Genomic DNA, 22632 nt, shown 5'->3' on the forward strand with positions numbered 1-22632 from the left:
ATATTGTCTCCTCTCTGGGCGGTGACTCAGTCTCCCTTCACTATCTTGTCTGACAGCTCTCCCCTGACTTGGTGTCTCTGGGGAGAGTCTATGGGGGAGGGGCAGGTGCTCCAGGCACACAGTCACAATGGGGCCTGAGTTACTCATTCACCAAATTTCAAACCTCAGCCTCAAGACCTTTAGCCTCCACCAGGCCCCACCTGCAGAGAGGGGTGACTTTGGAAATGCTCACAGGTAGAGGGAGAGGAAGGGGGGAGGCAAAGATGACCTGAAGAAGGACCCAGATCTTAGGGGTGAGGGGTAGACAGGGGATGGGGGAAGAGGCCCAGAGACAAGAGGACAGAAAGACCCAGAGAGAGGGGACAACAGACGCTGTGACTAAGTGATTTCAATCTCTGATTTCCTCTTCTGTGTCCAATCTACTAGGCCTTTTTGCAGTATCTGCACCCGGGCCTGTTCTCCGGGAGGGCCCCCCCCTCCCCCCAGCCCATCCAGCCTTGTCCCCTCCTCTCCGGCCACTCAGCACAAGCTCAGGCCTTGACCTCTCCCTTGGATCTTCTGGGCCCAGCCTTCTGACCTCGGGTAGCTTCCCCACAGGGCTCTAGAGCCCTCTCCTGGCCCACCGAGTCCTGCCACCTCCTCCCCCCCGCCCGGCCCCATTCTCCACCTAAGTGTGCGACTTCCTCTGGTCCCATATGGTGGAAGCTTCCGAGGCCTAGTTCCCCAGGGCCCGCTGCCCTGTCCTACAGCCTGGACTCCCCTGCCTGTCTGAGGTCTTGCCCACTGCTGCCCGGAACACAGCACCACCACAGACCTCAACGCAAGTGATCTTCGGTCCCCTCCCAATTGTGGGCTTTTGGAGGGCAGAGCGGGGACCTAATCCCTCACTAACCCAGAGGGCACTGGGCTCCCTCAAAAGATTTGCCGGCACATGAAGTCTGGTCTCCTGTGACAGCCAGGGAGAGGGCTCAGTGACTCAGACTCCGAAGTGTGGCCTGAAAGAGGTTTATTGCCCCCCACCAGACCTCTCCTCCCCCACATCCCCCCCCCCAATAATTACAAAAGTAAGAAAAATGCCCATGGCCCCAAATTCCCACCCCTCCCGGAAAAATGCCATAATTTATGCAGAAAAGACACAGTCCAAGGCAGCTGGTGGCCTCAGCCCATCTTTTTCCAGATGGTGAGTGACGCAGTCAGCACTCCGGCCACAAGGATGGTCACTGTCTGCCACGTGGGTGTCCCAAAGTAGGAGAGGAGGCCGTCCTGCAGACAGGTACATGAGTCACTTCAGCAGCTGGGCCAAGGGGGAGCCCCTGCGCCAGCATGTGAGGAATCAGGGAGGGAGAGGGGCCTGGGAGAGGTCAAAGGGCATGAGTGGGGGTAAAAGCCTAAGATTAATGGATACTAAAGAGTTGGGGTCGTAGGGTTATCAAAAAACTTGACGGATTCCAGGGGAAGTGGAGGCACCAGGGAGAACAGGAGATACTAGTTAGGTCAGGGGTCACCGAGAGGTCAGGGGTCACCGAGAGGTCAGGGGGTCACCGAGAGGTCAGGGGCGACCAGGTGAGTCAGGAATTGATCAGACGTGTGAGGAAATGCATTATAGACCCCATCTGATGATCCACAGTCAGGGAGGACAGCACTGTGTTGGGCTCAGGAGGACTCAGGGGTCTCAGAGTAGTAGGGGTGGGGGGAGGTTAGGGGCCTCACCCAACCACCCTGGTCCTGGATCCAGCCCAGCAGCCGCTCTCGAAGGAAGTCCAGTGTCCAGCCCATGATGGTCCGGATCAGCTCGGGCACCTTGGTGCACAGGGCCTGCAGGGAGTGGAATAGGCCTTAGGGATTGAGCCTTGTCCTCACTGTCGGGACAGTGGCCCGACGCCTTTCTCAACTCTGCCTCCCCTCCTGCCCCACTGCAGTCTCTTTTCCACTCATAATCAGAACGAGCTTCGTAAATTGTTAACTGGATCTTTTTACTGTCAACTGCCCTGCTCACATACCTTCCATGGCTCCCCAGGTGGTAAAGACCAAAAGGCATAGCTCAGCCCACAAGGCCCTGTATGAAGGCTCTGACTTGATCGCATTCCATCTTTCCACTTCTTTTCTGTGTCTCATTTACCTTCTTCCACATCTTCATTCCCACCAACTCTTCCCTGCCTCAGGACCTTTGCACATGCTGATTCTTCTACCTAAACAGGCTTTAACCAAGCAAATTTTTACTCCTCCCTCAAAGCTCTAATGTCAGGTCTGATGTCATTCTCCAGAGAGGGGTTTTCTGACCTTCACACTAGGTAGAACTAGCCATCCCCCCCTGCCCATGACTCTCCAACAACCTGAACTTCCCTTTCCCACCCTCTATCTGGCTGTCTCTTCCCTGTTGTCCACCTCATATCCAACATTCAAGCCCCATCATTAATCTGGCAAACACATTAAGAAATCTGCTCCCCCCCCCACCTCCACTGCGACCACCAGAGTCCAGGTTAGTCATCATTCAGCAGGACTATTATAGGTGTCCCCTTCCCACATTTCCCAGGTTTTGCCCCATAATCTTTCTTTTCTACCCACAATGGCCAGAAAAAAATGGTCGGGCTCCTGCTTCCCCCATATCTTATCGTGACAAACTTCTGATAGAAAAGTTAAAAGAATTTTACAGTGCATAGCCACATACCTGGAGCCTAGATTGTACAATTAACGTTTTGCTTGCTAGAACAGTCCTTTAGATTTAAAAGTCAGGTCACCCCACTCTCCTGTTTCTAACCACCCAGTCACTCGCATCTCACTCAGGGCAAAGCTAACATCCTTGCAGTGGCCCAGCGGACCCCTCACAATCTGCCCTCATTTCCCACCCATTCCCCCTCCTCCCTGCCCTCAATGCATCAGCCTTGGTCCTGCCTCAGGGCCTTTGCACTTGCCGGGGCCGCTATCAGATGCCTTTTCCCCACTCTTCACAGATCGCTGCAACTTTGGCTTTGAGGTCATCCCCTCTCAGAAGTCTTTCCCGACCACTTTGCACAATTACATCACCAAACTCATCAGACATCGTGGGCTCCACGAGAGCAGGGACCTAGCCTGCTTTGTTGGGTGCCGCTTCTTGGGTCGGGCACACAGTAGGCCCAATAAATGTCTGCCGCACGAGTAACTGAAGGAGCCAACGAACCAGCCCGTAGCCCTCTCCGTTCCCTTTGCGCTTAGTGGGCTGCCACAGGGGTTGACCTCACGACTCCCAGGTCCTCCTAGGTCTGAGCGGAGCATCCCTGGGGGCTCGCTGCCCGGCAGCCGCCCACCTTGAGCACCAGTTTGCTGGCAAAGTAGAAGAGGGCAACGACCCGGCCCCAGTTGAAGTTGCCATCGGAAAACATATCCGCTGCCACTCGGAAAAAGACCTCGCGGGGGGAGTCTGTGTCCACAGCTGCGATCATCCTGTAGGAAAGAGGAAAGCCAGTGCTGCCGAGGGAAGACCAGGCAGGGCGTGGGGGAGACTCTGGGATTCACCTCACACCGAAGACAAGGATGCCGAGGCCCAAGTTAGGCTGTCATGAAAAAGAACGGGCCAACATGGGGGAAAGGGACGAGATGGACATTCAGGAAAGTGGGGAAAATGACTCCCTGAGGCAGGGTTTCAGTAGCCTAGAGGAAGGGCGGGCTTCGCAGCCAGGGAGCTGGGTAGAGTGGGGGGGCCCTGGACGCCTGGGTCTGAGGGAGTAGCCGACTGTGGATCCGAACTCCAGGCCCAGGGGAAGAGGGGCCTGAGAGCCGGGGCTCTGGGGACGTGAGGGAGAAGGGGGCCAGTGGCTGGATTCCTGGGGCCCAGGGGCCACACCTCTGCAATTCCATGTTACTGTCCAGTTCATCTCCGATGCGCTTGAGACACTCGCTCAGCTTCTTGGTGGACGCATCCTGGGGCACCTGCTCCAGGGCCAGCTCGGGCGTCTCTCCCCCCATTCGCCCTGCTCGATCTTGGATGAAACTAGAGTGGGAATGGAGTGTGGAGGGTGCAGAATCAGAATGGGGCATCACTCCTCCAATCCGCTCGGCAATAATCACACCTCAGACTCACCCCTGAAGCAAAAGGGCCCCTGTCTTCATGATCTGCTCAGAGCTGGTGGGCCCTAGAGGAGAAAGGAGGGAAGACGTGCCTGGACTCTTGGGTCCTAGGGGACTCAGGGAACTAGGGTGGCTCATGATCTCTGAGGGAGGACGACACTAGGGGGTCCTGCATTTCTGGGTCCCTGGCAGATACAGTGCCTAGGGGCCCGGGCAGCTGAGTCCCTGGTGGAGATAAAGGCAGGGAGCCTCGGCCAGTATCCTGCGTTCTTCCGGCGGAGGAGGTTGAGGGAACACTTCATGCATCCAGACCCCTGGCCTGAGGGGGCAGAGGAGAGACCCGCCCCTCCCACCAGGAAGTGGTGCCGGCGACAAGCCCGGGCCTGCCCCGGGGCTTGGGATTCTGGGGTCTCCAGCTTCTCGGGGGTCCGAGAGCGCCAGGCAGAAAGGCATCGGGACGCGGAGGCCAGAGAGCCGGGAACCCCCGGGGAGGGAGGGGGCTGGAAGCAGGCAGCGCCCGATCCGGGAGTTTCTGCCCCGGAGTGCTTGGAGATCGCACGGCCCCAAGACCGGCAGGAGGGATCGTGGGGCCGGCCGGCGAGGGGGCTCGCCCTCCTCCCGCCCGTCTGCCTCCCGCCTCACCCCCGCCTCTGGGCTGCTCCCCGGACCCGTCCATCACCGCCGCTCCCGCCGCCGCCTCTCGCCGGGTCCGCCCGGGCGGCCGCAGCACGCCCCTGGTCACGTGAGCGCCCCGCTGAACGTGCGTGCTCTCACGTGACCGCCCCGCAAAATGGCGGCCCGCAGGCTGTCGCCCCGCAGGGCTGTTGGGTCACGTGACAGCACCTGCCTCACCTGCTTGGGGAGGCCGGGCCCCTATCACGTGACTATCTAATCTGCACCCACAGGTAAGAACCCGTCGTGGCGCCCTTCCACCCGCCACTCATTCAATGGCAGCTGTAACTTTCATTCATTCATGTAGTATTTTTGGAAGTTTCAGGTGACTTTAAGACCTTCCCAGGGCAGAAGCAACATCGGAGGCCAAAAATCTCACTCACAGAGGCAGGACGTTTTAGACGATTAGAGTCTGGGAGCTGTTTTTGTGACAAGGAATATGAAGTTCAAAAAATGGCAAAACTAACCTGTGGTAGCAGATTGGCAGGGTAGGAGCAGGGAGGGGCCCCAAGACAGGCACCCGGGGTGCCTGGAAGATGCTGTATCTTGATCGAGATGATGATTACTCGGGGATACACGTGTTGAAAAAGTCATGGAACTGTGCGTATGCAATGTGCACTTTACTGCGTAGAAATGATATTTCCTCTTAAAAGAAGAGGACAAGAGAATTCGGATTAGAAAATAGGTCGGGGTCAGATAATGAAGTGGGGGGAGCATACGAGAGAAGGGATCTCTGTCCCAAGGGTGGCTGGGAGCCATAGCCATAGAAGATTATAGGAGCCCTAGTACATCAGCCCAACACCACCAGGAACATAGTGTGACAAAGTCAAGTTTATTGACCCATTGCGATGATGGAGACCACACAAGAGAGAAACCAGGGAGCATTTTGACGAAGGAAAAGGTCGAGTTCTCACAGGATCTGCAGGAAGGGCAGGGAAACACCAGGTGCAGACTGTGAAGAGGAACCGGGTGCTCGTGTCCTTGGAAACTACAAGGTGAATCTAGATATGGAGTGGTCCCTAAACCCGTTATGTGAGGCTCTGCACCAGGATTGGAAATTGAGGCTGCTACTCTGTTTCAAATGCCTACAGGCAAGAGTGGGATGTTTCATTTTTACTGAGGGAGCGGATTCTAGGGAACAAAGTTTCCCTGTAAGAAAGCATGTCCTTGGGGGAAAGTGTTTCCTGTTAACTTTGAAGCGAGCTTTATCTTTGCCTGTTATTTCCGCCCAATGAATGAGCCCTCCCTTTGCCTTAATTACAGAGAAAAGAAAGGGCTTTTTGATGCCCACCTCTCAACAGTGCAGCCTTTGAGCAGGAGGGAGAAAACTTTTTATTTTATTTTTTTGAGAAGGTGAGAGCACGAGTGGGGGAGGGGCAGAGGGAGAGGGAGAGAATCTCAAGCAGGCTCCATGAAGGGCTTGATCCCACAACTTGGCAATCCTGACCGGAGCCAAAATCAAGAGTTGGGATGCTTAACTAACTGAGCCACCCAGGGGCCCGGAAGACTTTTTAGCTAGTTCTGAAATCAAAACTGTTTATAATAACAAGGATGCTACTTTGGAACTGTGAAACCCTCTTCCAAGATGGTCCCCAATGACTTTAGTCCCCAGGTATATTCATGCCCCTGTGTAGGGCCCTCCCACACTGAATAGGGCTAACCAGTGTGGCCAGTAGGGTATTGTGGAAATGACAGTGTGATTTCCAAAGTTAACTCATGAGTCACTGCAGCTTCAGGGTGCCTGGGTTAAGCGTCCGACTTCATCTCAGGTCATGATCTCGTGGTTCATGAGTTCGAGCCCCGTGTCGGGCTCTGTGCTGACAGCTCAGAGCCTGGAGCCTGCTTCGGATTCTGTGTCTCCCTCTCTGTCGGCCCCTCCCCCACCTCTGTCTTTCTCTCTCAAAACTAAGTAAGCATTAAAAAAAAAACTTTTTAAAAAAGTGTTTCTGTGAACAAGGAAGAAATTGCAGTGCCTTTCCCACCAGCCTCGCAAGTCATGGAACATCCGTGTGGCAAGGGTTACGAGTGAGTCATGAGAACCCTCCATTTTCAGGGAAGAGGAACTAGACTCCAACTCTCTCTCTCTCTCTCTCTCTTTTTTTTTTTTTAAGTAGACTCCACGCCCAGCGCAGAGCCCAATGCAGGGCTTGACCCTGAGATCGAGACCTAAGCTGAGATCAAGCAGACTCCAACTCTTAACGGGGGAAGTAAGCAGGGACAGGACATATCTTTGGAAACTGGGAAGTGGCACCCCAATTCAGCTGCTCTAGCAATGGCTAATGTAAGAGTGGCTTAAATAACAGTGAAGTTGATTGACCTCTTGTGTAACAGTCCGAGAGAGTATGCAATCCCTGGTGACATTAACAGGGAGTGAATTTCCGGTGTCAGGGACTGCCTGCTTAATTTTCTCTGTCAACTTGACTGGGCCACAGGGCGCCCAGATATCTGGTCGAACATTCTCCGGGTGTTTCGGGTGCGATTCACATTTAAATTGGTGCCTTAGTAAAGCAGACTAGGCTCCCTGCTGTGGGCGAGCCCATCCGATGAGATGAAAGGCCCATCCTCCTCAGAGGGAGAAAGAATTCTGCCTGATTGCCTTCGACCTGGGCTTTTTTTCCTGCATCCAGACTCCCACTGAAACATCAGCCCTTCCTGCATTTCCAGCTGCCCGCCTTCTGATGAGACCTACACCATCAACTGTCCTGGTACTCAGGCCTCTGGACTCGGACTGGAACTAAACATCGGCCCTCCTGGGTCTCCAGTTCACCAACTTGCCCTGCGGATCTCAAGGCCTGCCTACCTCCATAATTGTGTTTTTCTTCTAGCCTTCTAGCTTGTGGGTCCACCATCTGCAACACGTGGTTTCCATCTCGCGGGGGAAGAGGACACGCCAATGCCCGACACAGCTCTACTCCAGTCCCAAGAAGGGAGAGGTTGAAAGGGAGGCCATCCTCTTTGCCTAAAAAAGGCCATAACGCAGATGCTGCACACATCCCATTGGCCAGAACCCATTCATGTGGTAAGACCTAGTTGCAAGGGAGCCTGGGAAATGTAGTCTTTAGCTGGGCAGCCATATGTCCAGTGAAAACTTTCCTACCAGCAGTGTTTGCCACACAAAAGATTGAAACCAAGCAAACAGGGCTGAAGCCAATGTAGTGATACCTGAATGATGTGTAAAGAGACTTGGAATAGAAAACGCATTTGATTGACATCTAGTCCCTCTCGTTTGCCCACAGTGAGAATTATTCGTGCAAACCCAATGTATCCATCTCAATCTTCTAGAACCTGGCAGAATTGACCTTCCTGGACACTCTGTGACTCACCAAGGTCACGTGACTAGTTGTTGCCAATGAATTTCACGAGGTTATGTATGTTGTTTATGTGTTAGGGCTTTTTTTTTTTTAATGTTTATTCATTATTGAGAGAGAGAGAGAGAGAGAGAGAGAAAGCATGAGCGGGGGAGGGGCAGAGAAAGAGGGAGACACAGAATCTGAAACAGGCTCCAGGCTCTGAGCTGTCGGCACAGAGCCCGATGCGGGGCTCGAACTCACAAACTGTGAGATCATGACCCGAGCCGAAGTCAGACGCTCAACTGCTTGAGCCACTCAGGCGCCCCCATCAGTTAACATTTTTTGAGAACCTACTGGATGCTGGAGGCTGTTCATATACTATCGCATTTATTCCTCCCCAGAGTGTGGTTGGTAGTATGTCTCTTCTTTACCGATGAGAAGACGGGGGCAGGGAGGAGCTGCGGCAGAGTGCAGTTGGGGACACCTCCTACCCACCCACTCTTCCTTGCCCAAGGTCACAGAGTCTATGCTAGGCAAACCAAGGATCTGCCCACAGGTGTCTGCTCCAAAAACTTGTGAGAAATGTGGTCCTGACTCTGCCTTCCTCCCCTTCCCCACATCCTTCTACCCAGTTTACTCACTAGTGACCCCTTTGATGGGTGGGCTTGCTCCAGCTCCCACCAAACCACCATTGCTAAGATTTCTGTGGGAACCATGCCTTTATTTATTCGGGGCATGCATCAGCATTTGTCTTGGGGGAAGGTGACCCCAATGGCCTTCCTCGCTTCCTCAAGGATGTCAGCCAGGAGTTCACTTTCCGCCAGGGGAATCACAGGACTCTCCTTCAGGCCTGGGGGAGAGTACAGTTAGGGACCCCTCCTATGCACGCCTCAAAGATCGAAAGAACTACCATCCCCAGAATCCCATGAGGCACAAAAGTAATACATGGGTTGTGCAGATGGATGCCCCCAGGGGATCCTGGGAGTTGTAGTTCCAGACAGCTATTGAGAGTGGCCAAGGGGTGAGGAGGGGCCCACTCCCCTACCAGGCTTGCCTCTCTCCGCCCTGCCACCCTCTCACCCCTCCTCCACATCCTTACCCTTTCGTAGGCACTCCCGGACATGCTTGGCCTCGTAAGTCATGCCCACTCCATGTGCAAAGTTGAACTCCTTGCCTGGGGCTGGGGGCAGCGCAAACTCCTTACGCTCTCCCTTCACCACCAGCTCTGTTGGGCACCAGCAGGGGCTGAGGATCTGGGGACAGATAAGAGGTGGCTGCCTGGGGGGCTCCAGCCTAATGATGCTTAGGGGCCTCCCTCTCACACCTGGCGGCTAGAGGTTGGTTACCCTCCAACCTCAGGAGGGCCTGCCCCCCTACACCCTCACTGGGGGATTTGTTCAACAGCATGACTGTCCCACTAGAAGCCTGTCTGTTCATCTCCCCCGGGGCAAACCCCTCTCTCACCTGATGCTTAGGCCCAGTGAAGACAGCTTATCTGTGTGTGAATCCCCTTTTCGAGGAGGAGACTTAGATAATCCAGCACCTTCTTATCTCCTAGGTGACTTGAGTTTTTGGCCCCAGAGCCCTGGGAAGCCTCCATTATTTCCATACCCAAGTCTGGGCCAAACTGGAAATAGAGATGTGGCCAGGGCAAGGTCCAAATTTTGCAGTTCAAGTCTGGGGCAAGGCCCAAACTCTTCTGCTAAGAACAGGATTTCTTTCTAACGACAGGGCCCCACGAAGCCCAATGAAGCCGCTCTTTGGTCAGGCGCAGATCCCGTCCTGGAAGCAATCCCAAAGGCCACAGCTGCCCTCTAAGCACGGTCGATAACGGTTTCTCCTCAGGCCTAAGGGTTTCTGACGGACTAAGTTCACGGTCAGGAAGGAGCCCGGAGAGCCAAACCCATCCCAAAGCCTGGTGGTCAGGGATGGATTCCTTAGCAGTGCTGGGGGAAAAGGCCCACAGCCAGCTCCAGCAACCAGAGCGGGCCCACTCCTGTTGCCAGGGGCCACGGTTCCCGGTTCCCAGTTCCCAGCACTTGGGACCAGTCCCGCTGGCTTGGCCAGTCCCGCCTCACCTGGGCCATGCCCTTGGTACCGCTCACAGAGTTCACATTGGAGAGCTCAGCAGTGATGCTGCAGGTAAAGCTGCTGTGGACCCCTCCTGGGTACTGGAGGAGCACAGTGACGGTGTCGTCCACACCTGCGGAAGGCACAGCACGGGAGAAGGCCTGGCCTCAGAGCCTGCCTAGGGCGCCCTGGGCAAGAGGTCTCATCTCTAACGCAGCCGCGAGAAAGCACCAGGCGAAGTGACAGAAGCCAGACATAAAAGTCGGCCTGCTGTCGGGTTCCACTTGTGTGAAGTGTGCAAGATTGGGCGGACCCCGAGACAGGGAGGTTAGTGCCCGCTTAGGGCTCAGGGCCATGGGAGGACTGGCTGTGGGGATAGGTTTTTGGGTGGGTTTTTTTTGTTTGGAGTGATGAGAATATTCTAAAATGGATCCTGTTAACTGCACACCTCTGTGGCTATACTGACGCCATGGAATTCTACATTTGGAATGGATAAATTCTACGGTGTGCGAATTCTATCTCAGGAAAGCTGTTACCAAAATAAAAAGAGAGGGACGGAGACTTAATGTATCAGAGCCTCAACATCATCCTCTGCAAATACCCGTTGTATAGGTTTGGGAGAATCCGTTTCTTCGGCTCTAAAATGGGGATAATTGGGGCGCGTGGGGGGCTCAGTTGGTTGAGCGTGGGACCTCGGCTCAGGTCATGACGTCACAGTTGGTGGGTTCAAGCCCCACATAGGGCTTTGCACTGACAGCGTGGAGTCTGCTTTGGATTCTCTGACTCTCTCTTTCTCTGCCCGTCCCCCACCAATGTGCATGCACGCTCTCTCTCTCAAAAATAAACACTTAAAAATATTTAAAAAAGAAAAGAAAAGAAAATGGGGATAATAGAGGGGGGCACCTGGGTAGCTCAGTCGGTTAAGCGTCCAACTCTCGATTTTGGCTCAGGTCATGATCTCACGGATTGTGAGTTCGAGCCTCCACACCGTCAGCGTGGAGCCTGCTGGGGACTCTCTCTCTCTCCCTCTCTCTCTGCCCCTCCCCCACTTACTCGCTGTCTCAAAATAAATAAATTTAAAAAAAATTAAAAAATTTATTTTTTAAAGTTTTTATTTATTTTTGAGACAGAGACAGAGCATGAGCAGGGGAGGGGCACAGAGAGAGGGAGACACAGAATCTGAAGCAGGCTCCAGGCTCCGAGCTGTCAGCCCAGAGCCTGACGCGGGGCTCGAACTCATGGACTGTGAGATCATGACCTGAGCTGAAGTCGGACGCTTCACCGACAGAGCCACCCAAGCACCCTTATTTTTAAATTATTGTGTTTAACTTTATTTATTTATTTTGAGAGAGACAGAGAGCCTGAGCAGGGGAGGGGTGGAGAGAAAGGGAGAGAGAGAATCCCAAGCAGCTTCACGCTGTCAGCACAGAGCCCCACATGGGGTTTGAACGCGCGAACCGTGAGATCGTGACCCGAGCCAAAACCAAGAGTTGGACGCTTAACTGACTGAGCCACCCAGGCGCCCTGATAAATAGAATCTGTTTTTAGTTAGCCTAAAAGTTGGCCAGATACTAGCCTGAGAAGGTTTTCTAGGGTGTGACCTTCACCCATATATATTTTCCTGGTTAGTCATTGCCTCCTGGGGTACTGTTTGCAAAGATGGCCACAGAATTCCTCTGCTTACCCTGTGAGGGCCCCTCTGCAGTAGGACTTTGTAGCTCCTTCCATCAGGAGGTATAGTCTATTGGCTCACCTCTGAAATCAGGTGACGCTGGGCCATGGAACAGTAGCAAACAAGGGACAAAACGAAAGTTTGAAAAATGCTTGCACGCTGCGCCCTGCCTTCTGTTTGTTGCACCGACAGCGTGCACGAGGCCGAACCAGCTAGCTGAAAAGACTTCGTTAATGAACTCTTTATGACAACCCTAGTATTATCTTCCTTCCTCCCTTCCTTCCTTCTCCACTCCCAACACGAGTCTCAAGCCCAAGACCTCGAGATCAAGAGTTGCATGCTCCACCGACTGAGCCAGCCGGGCGCCCCTACGACCACCCTAATTGTCGACATTTGACCAGTAACCAGGACTCAGAGCCGTTGAGTCCCTTGGCTAAGATCACACAGCAATTCCCAGTGCAGAGCCTGCCCACACTCTCAACTCTGATCCTCTTTGACGTCAGGAAGAAAGTTCCTCCAGCTGTCTAACCTGATTTTCATGGGCCAGGAGACTTATTCCTGGCTCAGGGCTCCCAGCGAGAGAGGATGACTCTTACCACCATTGTATAGTCCGGGATAGACGGTACCTGTTTCATGGCGCCTTCCCATGGCTACAATCTTCTCTGGCTTCTGCCCACCAAAGACCATAGAGATGAACTGGATACAGTAGATGCCGATGTCCAGTAGGCCACCGCCAGCCTGGGCCCAGTCTAAAGCCCGGGCGAGGTGGGTGAGGTCCTTGCCAAATTCTGCCCGAGCCACCCGCAGTTCCCCCAGAGTTCCCTGAGACAGAGTGGACCTCAGAGCTTCGATAGCAGGAAAGAAGCGGGTCCAGATGGCCTGCACACCACAGAGGGAGAGAGCAAGAGCATGAAAAGAAAGGAAGGGCGTCAGGACCCAGGAATTAACCAACCAGTTCCTCTCCCTTCTGCAGCCCAATCTTGAGAGGGTCCCCGCTCCTCCCCGCTATCCAAACAAGGCCCCTCCCCCTTCCTTGCACAACTCATCAGTCCCCAAGTTGTGCCCCTAACTCTCCCTGGCTCCACCTCGCCTCTCCATTCCCATAGGAGCAGCTCTAGCCTTATCTTTTCTCATCTGGACCATTACTCCAGTCCCCCAATGTTATAGACTCAACTGTGCCCCCCGCCCAATTCATGTTGAGGTCCTAACCCCCCAGGACCTCCCAAGGTGAATGTATCCGGAGACCAGGTTTTAAAGAAGTAATTAAGTTGGACCCTTAATCATGTTGGATTAAGTGGGCCCTAATCCAACAGGAAGAGGTTAGGACGGCGACACACATGGGAAAGGCCACATTTAGACACAAGGAGAAGACGGCCATCAACGAGCCAAGGAGAGAGGCTTCAGGAAAAACCAACTGTCCTGATATCTTCTAGCCTCTGACTTCTTCTAGACTTCTAGCCTCCAGAAGTAGGAGGAAATAAATCTCTGTTGTTTAAGCCACCCAGTCTGTGGTGGTACATTGTCTCCCCCCGGGTTCGGACCACCCCTGACCTGGCCCCAGAGGCATCTTTCCTTCTCCTAGAGTTGCCCCTGTCCCACCCCCTGCCCATGGCTCCCCAATGCCTAATATCAATTCCCATTTACAGAGTATGTATTAGGGGCAAGACACATACTTCGCATAATGATTCCTCCCAATCTCCCTGCCAGGTAGCTATCATATGTCCCTATTATAGCCGAGAAAACTGAGGCCCGGTTGGGTCAAATTACTTGCCCAAGATCACAGAGCTAGGAACTGGTGAGAAGTCTAGAGTCCTCTGACTCCAAAGTCTGTCCAAGGTCAAGTTCACACTAAATAGGTGAAATCTGCCCATTCTTGTCCTCTTTAAGTCTTAACTCTGCTTTTCCTCTCTGGCCCATTTCCCTGTGCAATTTACCTTTCCTTTAAGGCTCAGGTCAGCCCCTACCTGCACGAAACTTCCTTGACTATCCCCTACACTGGGCTGGTGCCCCCGTGCTGTGTCAACCGCCCGGTGCTGTATCCACGAAAGTCCGTGCAACTGGCCATTGGGAGAGCCCACTTCTGTGACCGTAGCCGATCTGCAGCTCGTGGAAATCTGAGCCTGTATCTCACACCTAATGAACCCTGGCTCCTAGGGCTGGATCTGAAATGTATTAGGTGCTAATAAAAATGAGGAAGCAATAAATTCAGAATCTTAGCACTGTCCAGGCACAGTGAGAACCAGAAGCACTGAGTAACCCTATCAAATCTTGACCGTCTATTTCTGAGGCATAGGGAACTTCGCAGACTAGGAGCAATATTGGGGACAGGGCAGCTAGATAGAACCTGGGGAGGTAAGAGGCAGCCATTGCTACTACTGGCAGAACCTACAGCGAGGTAGCATTTAAGAACCAAGAGACTCCTTAACGTGAAAATAGCTTCTAGAGGTCGTTTGGCAGCCATCTTAACTGCTGGCGCTATCCATTGCCATTTGGCAGCCATCTTAATTACTGGCATTCTGCAAGCTGTCAAATGGCCCCTGTAAGTAGCCGTGTCTGATAAGGGCGAAAACAAAGGCAGTTTGACCTTGAGAGTTGGTAGGTGTGCCCTCGGCCTTCTGCCCACTATCCTTGGAAATCCACCGAAAGTAAGCCCATTGCTCTTCTGTGCCATTTTCACGGCTGGCATCTCTCTTTGAAAAGCTGAGCAAAGATCTTTCAGGCTGCCATGTTTGCTAACGGCCAAAAGCAATGGCTCTCACTCCTCATAGATGTTGCTAGTAGGTTTCATGGCATCGCTCAGCCACGTCCGGGAAAACACACCAACCCCAGTGCACTTTGTGGACAACTTAATTCTTGACAAACCCTGCCTTTGTGTTCTTCCAAAAACGTCCACTGGGAACCATGTTTAGTAATGGCGACAAGCGCTACATCGGAGGTTGGAAGGTCGCACCCTCACCTCCATAAGGAAGAGACCTCGGGACCGGGCTTCGGCAACCATTTCTCGAACTTCCGCAGCGTTCACGCCCATGGGCTTCTCACACAGGACGGCCTTGCCCCCTGCCAGGCATAGTAACACCGCGGCCTTGTGCTGGGGATGCTGAGTGCCAATGTAGGCCACCTCTAGTTGGAAGGGAGAAGGTCAAGAGATCAGAAGCCCAGCCCACCCCGGACTTCCAGGACCCGCCCCCAACGTAGTGCTCCTGCCCCCAACATCCTAAAACCTTGGGCAAAGTTCTACGCCAAGAGGTAGATACCATTATTTTACCAGCTGAGGCAGCTTAACTCCGGTCAGGCTGCTGTGCAACTACACTGTCTTGCCTTTCCATCCAGGCCATTCCAGAACACAGCAGCCCTGGCCCCAGAGCTTACTTAAAGCCTGAAAGGGCTCTCTTAGAAACTCAAGCCCCTCCTGGACTGGTCCCTAAATGCAAGTTCATACCAGGCCGCTAATCCCAGACCAAGCCCGTTCTTAAGAGTTCTGCCTGCCAGCCCCAGATCCTTCCAGAAGCACACAGGGATTGGCCCATCCCGCAGAGCCTTGCTTATCCTACGGAGCAGCCTAGCTAGAGGCAGCGCCGCGGGGGCCTCGGAGGCCCTTGTCACTCACCCACATTCGGGTCTTTGGCCAGCTCCTCATAGGACCCATAGGCCTTGGGGATGTCATGTTTCCGCGCAAATTCCTTCGCCCGGCTCAGGTCGCGGGCTGCTACCGCCACCACCTGGAGGGGCGCTAGGGTCAGACTAGAGGGACTGGGGAAGGCGCAGGCGCGGGGCAGGTGGCTGGGAGAGAGGTGATGGAGAAGGCCCCGGGTAAGAAAAACTATATCCCCCAGGGCGGAGGCGGGGAGGTACGGTCCTGGGGAAGGAGGTGAGGGGGGCTGGACACGGGTCCTGGGAAAGAGAGATCTGGGACAAGCGATTATTTGACCCCTTAGTACCTAAATTTCTTCTCTTCACAGTAGCTCAGAACAAAACCCTCCCAAACTGGACGAAACTCCAGTTTCGGACAGAAGTGGAGAAAAGACTAGGGAACCCTAACTCCCTCCTCCCTCAGACCCAGGAGCCCCGGCTCCCCGGCCTGTTCTTCCACAGGATTCCGGAGGGAGTGCGGACCTGGTGCTCGGAGCGAGGCAGCGTCCGCAGCGCCGTCGTGAAGTCGCTGGAGATAAGGCCGACTGACACGATGCCCCAGCGCAGCGCCATCGCCAAAATGCTGAGTCCCAAACTCCAGCCCCCTCTTGTTGCAAATTCAAAGCCTGACACCCCGCCCACAGGGGGGCGTGGTCACTTCTCCTCCCCCGTTGCCCCTACGCCACTTCTCATTGGCCACTAGGCCTGCGCGCCCAGTCCCAATGCAAAGGAGGAGGTCTTTTAAATGTAGCATCCCCATTGGAAGAGCGCACCGTTGGCTCCGCCTTGCAGGGGGTGGGATCAGAAATGCTTCAAACCTCGCAGAGGGCGACTTCTCACCACCTGACATAACGGGAGGTGCTTTTTTTCTTTTTGCTTGTGTAAACTCTATACCAGATATAGGGCCCAGGGATCAAGAGTCTCATGATCTATGGACTGGGACAGCCAAGCGCCCCAAGAAGGGCTTTTTTTCTTGTCAACCTTCCACCCTTAGGGGCTGTCCCTATTCCTCCTTCTCCCAACTCTTTTGCTCAGAAAGCTGCCCACCCTTAGGAATTGTTCAGAGGGAGGGACAAGATAGTAATAGAAAAGATAAGAACCACTAATGTTTCTAGAACACATGTCGTGGCCCAGGCCCCCAGCTCCACGCTTTACTTTCGTCATAAAAAAAAAAAAAAAGGGGCGCCTGGGTGGCTCAGTCGGTTAAGCGGCCGACTTCAGCTCAGGTCATGATCTCTCGGTCCGTGAGGGCTGTGAGTTCGAGCCCCGCGTCGGGCTCTGTGCTGACGGCTCAGAGCCTGGAGCCTGTTTCAGATTCTGTGTCTCCCTCTCTCTGACCCTCCCCTGTTCATGCTCTGTCTCTCTCTGTCTCAAAAATAAATAAATGTTAAAAAAAAAAATTTAAAAAAAAAGAAAAAAAAAGTTAATTTATTTAGAGAGAGATAGGGTAAGCGAGCTGGGTAGGAGCAGAGAGGGAGAGAGAGAATCCCAAGCAGGCTCCACGCTGTCAGTGCAGAGCCGGAAGCAGGTTTGGATTTCACAAAGTCGGAAATCAAGACCTGAGCCCAAATCAAGAGTCAGATGCTCAACCGACTGAGCCACCCAGGTGCCCCTTACTTCATTTCTAATTTCTCACCACAGGTCTGCAAACTACGTTCTACCGCTCCCTGTTTACAGAGGGAGAAGCAGCCCCAGAGAGTCATGGGATATGAGGGCTTGCAAATTGGCTGCTTCCAAAAATCATAGCTTATTTTTGAGAGAGAGAGAGAGAGAGAGAGAGAACGCATGGGAGAGGGGCAGAGAGAAAGAGAACCCGAAGTGAGCTCCAAGCTGACAGCAGAGAGCCCAATGTGGGGCTCGAACTCACGAACCGCAAGATCATGACCTGAGCCAAAATTGGACGCCCAACCAACTGAGCCACCCAGGCGCCCCAAGACTATAGTTTTAGAAACCAGGCTATACTGCTTCTTAGGAACCCTGGAGCCAGGCTGATGGGTTCCCAGACCCTTCTTGCCACTGCCTGACTGTATTGCTTTGTACAATTGCTTTCCCTCTTGGAGCCTCAATGGCATCTACCTGCTGCAAACTGTAGTAAATTATATTCTTCAAGTCAACTGGCAGAGACTGGCCAACTTTACCCACAGCAAATCCGTCCACTTCTCTTGCCTTGTCGACATTCAATTAAGATCTGACTTCCACAGACTCAGAGGTTCCAAGTACACACAAACTGCTGAATACAAATATTAATGGATCGCACCGAGTACGCGAGATCACTGCTGTGATGAAAAAGAAAAAAATACGGGGAAGATGGTCTTTGAGACATTAGTCCACCAGCTCCCCAGGTTGCCTGCTTCCTGAATAAAAACTTCCCTTTCCCACCATCACTTGTGTATCGAGTATTGGTTTTGCAGCAGCGAGCGGCCGAACCTGAGTTTGGAACCTATTCTCTATCTGGTAACAGTGGTGAGAGAGAACAGACCAGCGGTGTCAAGGGGTTAAAGTTTGGGGAAGCGTGCTGTTAGTAGCGGGTAACAGGAGGGAGTGTCCCTTGTAGGGATGAAACATTTCTGTATCCTGATTGTAGCAATGGATACTGGAATATTCACATTTGATAAAATTTCATAGAACTGTATACCAGACATTTTTAAAATGCATGTAAACCCAAAGAAATGCTGGAAAAATCCAAATCAGATCTGTACCTGATTAAACAATGTAGCCATGTCAATTTCTGGCTTCCACAATGCACTGTATTTACCTAAGATATCATCCACATGGTGGGGTTTGAGGGGCAAGCTAGGTGTAGGGTACGAAGGGACTCTCTGTACTATTTCTGTAAGTTCTTAAACAGTTTCAGAATAAGATGTTATGACTTAAAATTGTTGGCAGTGAGTTCGCGTGCCCAGAGGAATCATTTTTGCGATACCTGGTCAAGAAAAAAATAAGGGTATCTTCATGGTCCAGTGATCTCTATTGTGGGTGGAAGATACATACCCGTGAGAAACTGTCAAACTTGCGCTTGAGATGTAAGCACGTTTACTGCAACATCGAGTGTGACAGCTCAAAACTGGGAACGGCCATCAGTAGAAAAACGTATGACTAAATGGTGGGAAATTTAACAACAGAAAGAAATCTCATCGCAAGAAATCTCAAGAACTTAAACTTCACTGAAAAAAAAAAATCAAGGGACATCACAGAGATATAGCACATGCACTGAACCGTGTCGGCTGTGTTTAACTTAATTCACAACTGAGTTTGGAAAAATCACCGACCTGGGACGGGAACCTGGTGCTCAGCAGGTCAGGCACCTTCTATTCCTGGGAGGCAGGCCACGAGTGTTAAGCACATGACTGCATTTCTGGGACCCAGAGCGAGAGCCAGGAGATTAACAAAGGGCGTAAGACAAAGTGAGATTTAAAGCAGAGCATTAAAATAAGTAAACAAATAAATAAACAAACGAAATAGAGGCAGAGCATCAGTGAATAAAAAGAAGTTCATTCTCTCTCCCTTTTTTTTTATGTTTATTTCTTTATTTTGAGGGAGAGAGAGTGGGAGGAACAGAGAGAGAGAGAGAGAGAGAGAGTCCTAAGCAGGCCCTCCACTGTCACAGCAGAACCCAATGCTGGGCTCGATCTCATGAACCATGAGATCACTACCTAAGCTGAAACCAAGAGTAGGAGGCTTGACCTACTGAGCCATCCTGGCACCACAAGCCCATTCTCTTGATGTCTGCCGACAAGGGCTGCTTGGCTGGGCTCAGGCTGCCACACTGTGGGGGCTGTAATCTTAGAAAGACACCCACCTCCTAGCTCTCTTACTCTCTTTATAGAGTCAAGAGAAACAGTGGTGTTGGAAGTGTGGCAAATGCAGTCCGAGCTTGGGCACCAGCACTTTCCAGGACTTGCTGGAAACATCACGTACAGACCTTGGAGGAAGTTGAAGTCGTGACCCTGTCCCAGTCAGCTCATAGCCAGGAATTCCAGAGAGAGCCTCCAGGATCGTTCCACAGACAGTCCTCCCGACAGAACACAAATATTTGTTGAGCATCTAATTTGTTCTGGGTCCTGAGGACACATCAGAAATGAGACAGGCTCTCTCGGTCTTCACTCAGCTATCAGTCCGGTGGAATTGATAGTGTGGGGAACAGCACGACCAAGAGCTCTAAGGTGGAAAAGAGCCGGTTGTGTTCCAAGAACTGAAAATGGGCCAGCGTGGTTGAAGAAAAAAGACGGTGGGCAAGTGGGATGGAAAACAGGACGAGGGACGCAGGCAGGGGCGGAGTCACGAAGGGCTTGGAGAGGACACGAGAGGGCTTTCAGCAGGAGCAGGGGCAAAGATCTAATGTGGGCAGCTTTCTTGTTTCAGCACGTACCACTGGCCTGACTCCCGTATTCATTCAGCAAACATTTTTTACTCTTGACTTGGCCCTGTGCTGGTTGATGGTGGGTACCCAGGGATGAGCCTCACTCCACTTCCTGCTGCCCTCCAGTCGGGGAAAGAGACACAACCTGTGCTGGGGCACAGTAACGCCCACCCCCTAAGCCCCCCCCCCCCCCCCCCCCCGCACAAAGATGTTCACGCTCTGATCACCAGAACTTGTGAATAACGTGACCTTAGGTGGTAAAAGAGATTTGGCGGTTGTGACCGTTAAGGCTCTGGGGATGGGGAGATTATCCCGGCTTTTGTGGTGGGCTCACTGTAATCACAAAGGTCCTGGCAGGGAACTCAATCAGAGAAGATGTGACAACAAAAGAGAGTAAGGGATTTGATGGGGCACCCGGGTGGCTGGGGGCAGGGGGGGGTGGGGAGTCGGTGTTAAGCGTCCGACTTTTGATGTCGGTTGAGGTCATGACCTCTCGGTTTGTGAGGCTGCTTGGGATGCTGTTTCCCTCTCTCTCTGCCCTTCCCCCACTCATGATCTCTCTCCCTCTCAAATATAAATAAATATTTTTAAAATCTTTGAAAAAGCTGTGCTGCTGGCTTTGAAGCTGGAGGAAGCGGCCATCAGCCAAGGAATGCAGGCGCCTCCAGAAGCTGGAAAAACAAGGAAACATTCTCCCCTAGAACTTCCAGAAGGAATGTAGCCCGGCAGACATCTTGATCTTAACTAAGGAAGACGCATTTTATACTTCTGACCTCCAGAACTGCGAGATGATGCATTCCTGCTTTAAGCCATGAAGTTTGTGTTACTTTGTTGTAGCGGCAATAGGAAACTAATACACAGCTCCAGACCTTGTAACCAATACACAATCCTGGACACCTGCCATATGGTGGAAACACGAGGCAGTGTAGAGGCGGGTGGGGGGAGTGGGGCTACCCTTAGCTCAAGCTGCGGACCAGGGAAGGCTGGGCAGATCGATGCCCAAACTGATTTTTAATTTTTTTTATTATTATTTTTTTATGTTTTATTTTATATTTGAGAGAAAGACGGAGACAGAGACAGAGAGCGAGCAGGGGAGGGGGCAGAGAGACCCCCCCAAGCCCCCAGAATCTGAAGCAGGCTCCAGGCTCCATGCTGTTAGCACCTCGCCTGGTGCAGAGCTCGAACTCACGAGCCGTGAGATCATGACCTGAGCTGAAGTCAGACACTTAATCAACCGAGCCACCCAGGCGTCCCCCAGACTGATTTTTTTTTTTTAATTTTTTTTTCCAACATTTTTATTTATTTTTGGGACAGAGAGAGACAGAGCATGAACGGGGGAGGGGCAGAGAGAGAGAGGGAGACGCAGAATCGGAAACAGGCTCCAGGCTCTGAGCCATCAGCCCAGAGCCCGACGCGGGGCTCGAACTCACGGACCGCGAGATCGTGACCTGGCTGAAGTCGGACGCCCAACCGACTGCGCCACCCAGGCGACCCTGATTTTTTTTTTTTTAAGTAGTATTCATGCCCAGCATGGAGAGCCCAACACCGGGCTTGAACCCATGACCCTGAGATCAAGAGACACTTAACTGAGCCACCCGGGTGTCCCTGCATTTTGAAAGATTTTGGTGGAGGTTTAGAAGGAATAGAAGGAGAGATGGCATTCCAGAGGAAACAACTCTTGCCGGCAAGAGAAAGCTGGATCATTCAGAAGTGAGAGCCTGGGGGCGCCTGGCCGGCACCTTAGGTAGAGCCGGCGACGACTCTTGATCTTGGGGTCATTGAGCTGAAGCTCTTTTAAGCAGAGCTTACTTAAAAAAAATAAAGTAAGTGAGAGTCTGGAACCCAGGATGGGAGTGGGTAAAATGAGTGAAAGATAAACCTGAAGGGGTCAACTGGGCCATTTGGGAAGGGTCAGGAGCTCGCCCGGCAGGCTATGGAGTGTGAAGGTGAGAGCAAAGGAGGTGAGGAATAGGGTCTTACTTAAGTGTTAAAAAAAAAAACACCGATGAAATCAAAGGTCACACAGAAACTGTCAACCACATAACAGACGGGTGGACAGCATGCCAGGCAGAGAGCAGAGCATTTATTCATTAACGCATTTATTTAAAAAAAAAATTTTTGGGGCGCCTGGGTGGCTCAATCGGTTAAGCGTCCGACTTCGGCTCAGGTCACGATCTCACGGTCCGTGAGTTCAAGCCCCGCGTCGGGCTCTGGGCTGATGGCTCAGAGCCTGGAGCCTGCTTCCGATTCTGTGTCTCCCTCTCTCTCTGCCCCTCCCCCGTTCATTCTCTGTCTCAAAAATAAATAAAAACGTTAAAAAAATTAAAAAAAAAATAAAATAAAATAAATTTTTTTTTTTTTTAGAGTTTATTTATTTTTGAGACAGAGACAGAGCATGAACGGGAGAGGGTCAGAGAGAGGGAGACACAGAATCTGAAACAGGCTCCAGGCTCTGAGCTGTCAGCACAGAGCCCGATGCGGGGCTCGAACTCACGGACGTGAGATCGTGACCTGAGCCGAAGTCGGCCGCTCAACCCACTGAGCCACCCAGGCGCCCCCAAAAATATTTTTAATATTTTATTTATTTATTTATTTTTTTTGAGAGAGAGAGACAGAGCGTGAGCAGGGGAGGGGCAGACAGAGAGGGAGTCACAGAATCCGAAGCAGGCTCCAGGCTCCGAGCTGTCAGCCCGGAGCCTGACCTGGGGCTCAAACCCATGAACCGTGAGATCATGACCTGAGCCAAAGTCAGACGCTTAACCGACTGAGCCACCCAGGCGCCCCTATTCATTAACTCATTTAAAAAAAAAAATTTTTTTTTTTTTAAGTGATCTCTGTGCCCAACATGGGGCTTGAACTCACGATCCTGAGACCAAGAGTTCCATGCTCTGAGT

At 52.4% G+C, this 22632-nt stretch overlaps 2 protein-coding genes and 1 long non-coding RNA gene across 6 annotated transcripts in view; 1 reads left to right on the top strand and 2 right to left on the bottom strand.

Moving 5' to 3' along the window:
- Positions 1–7925, top strand: part of LOC124510930 (uncharacterized) — a 10030-nt gene extending 2105 nt beyond the window's left edge. Inside the window, exon 2 of the long non-coding RNA XR_006961779.1 lies at positions 7542–7925. This is a non-coding gene — a long non-coding RNA (uncharacterized LOC124510930). The remainder of the gene's footprint in view (positions 1–7541) is intronic.
- On the bottom strand, positions 1145–4772 carry BAX (BCL2 associated X, apoptosis regulator). 3 transcript variants are annotated; one of them, XM_047077672.1, is made up of 6 exons: positions 4687–4772; positions 4058–4109; positions 3821–3967; positions 3285–3420; positions 1711–1815; positions 1145–1263 (listed from the first exon to the last, which is right to left on the bottom strand). In XM_047077672.1, exons 1-6 carry the CDS (start codon positions 4718–4720, stop codon positions 1159–1161), a joined length of 579 nt encoding a protein of 192 aa, XP_046933628.1. In that variant the 5' UTR covers positions 4721–4772; the 3' UTR covers positions 1145–1158. The 3 variants fall into 3 exon arrangements, with proteins under 3 accessions (XP_046933628.1, XP_046933629.1, XP_046933627.1); XM_047077673.1 differs by lacking the exon at positions 4058–4109 and having other exon boundaries at positions 4687–4770; XM_047077671.1 differs by lacking the exon at positions 4687–4772 and having other exon boundaries at positions 4058–4658.
- A 781-nt stretch (positions 7926–8706) lies between the features above and the next one.
- DHDH (dihydrodiol dehydrogenase) lies at positions 8707–15960 on the bottom strand. Of its 2 annotated transcripts, XM_047077670.1 has the most exons (7): positions 15862–15960; positions 15356–15467; positions 14705–14868; positions 12375–12627; positions 10085–10209; positions 9106–9259; positions 8707–8856 (listed from the first exon to the last, which is right to left on the bottom strand). In XM_047077670.1, the coding sequence occupies exons 1-7, from the start codon at positions 15949–15951 to the stop codon at positions 8747–8749; spliced, it is 1008 nt and encodes a 335-aa protein (XP_046933626.1). In that variant the 5' UTR covers positions 15952–15960; the 3' UTR covers positions 8707–8746. The 2 variants fall into 2 exon arrangements, 1 of the variants encoding a protein (XP_046933626.1); XR_006961778.1 differs by lacking the exon at positions 8707–8856 and having other exon boundaries at positions 9173–9259; positions 9471–10209.
- Between the last annotated feature and the right edge of the window lie 6672 nt (positions 15961–22632).

The sequence above is a fragment of the Lynx rufus genome, unplaced genomic scaffold (assembly GCF_022079265.1).
Source record: "Lynx rufus isolate CCGP_SWC_20201006 ecotype Redwood Valley unplaced genomic scaffold, mLynRuf1.p SCAF_16, whole genome shotgun sequence".
Classification (NCBI taxonomy): domain Eukaryota; kingdom Metazoa; phylum Chordata; class Mammalia; order Carnivora; family Felidae; genus Lynx; species Lynx rufus.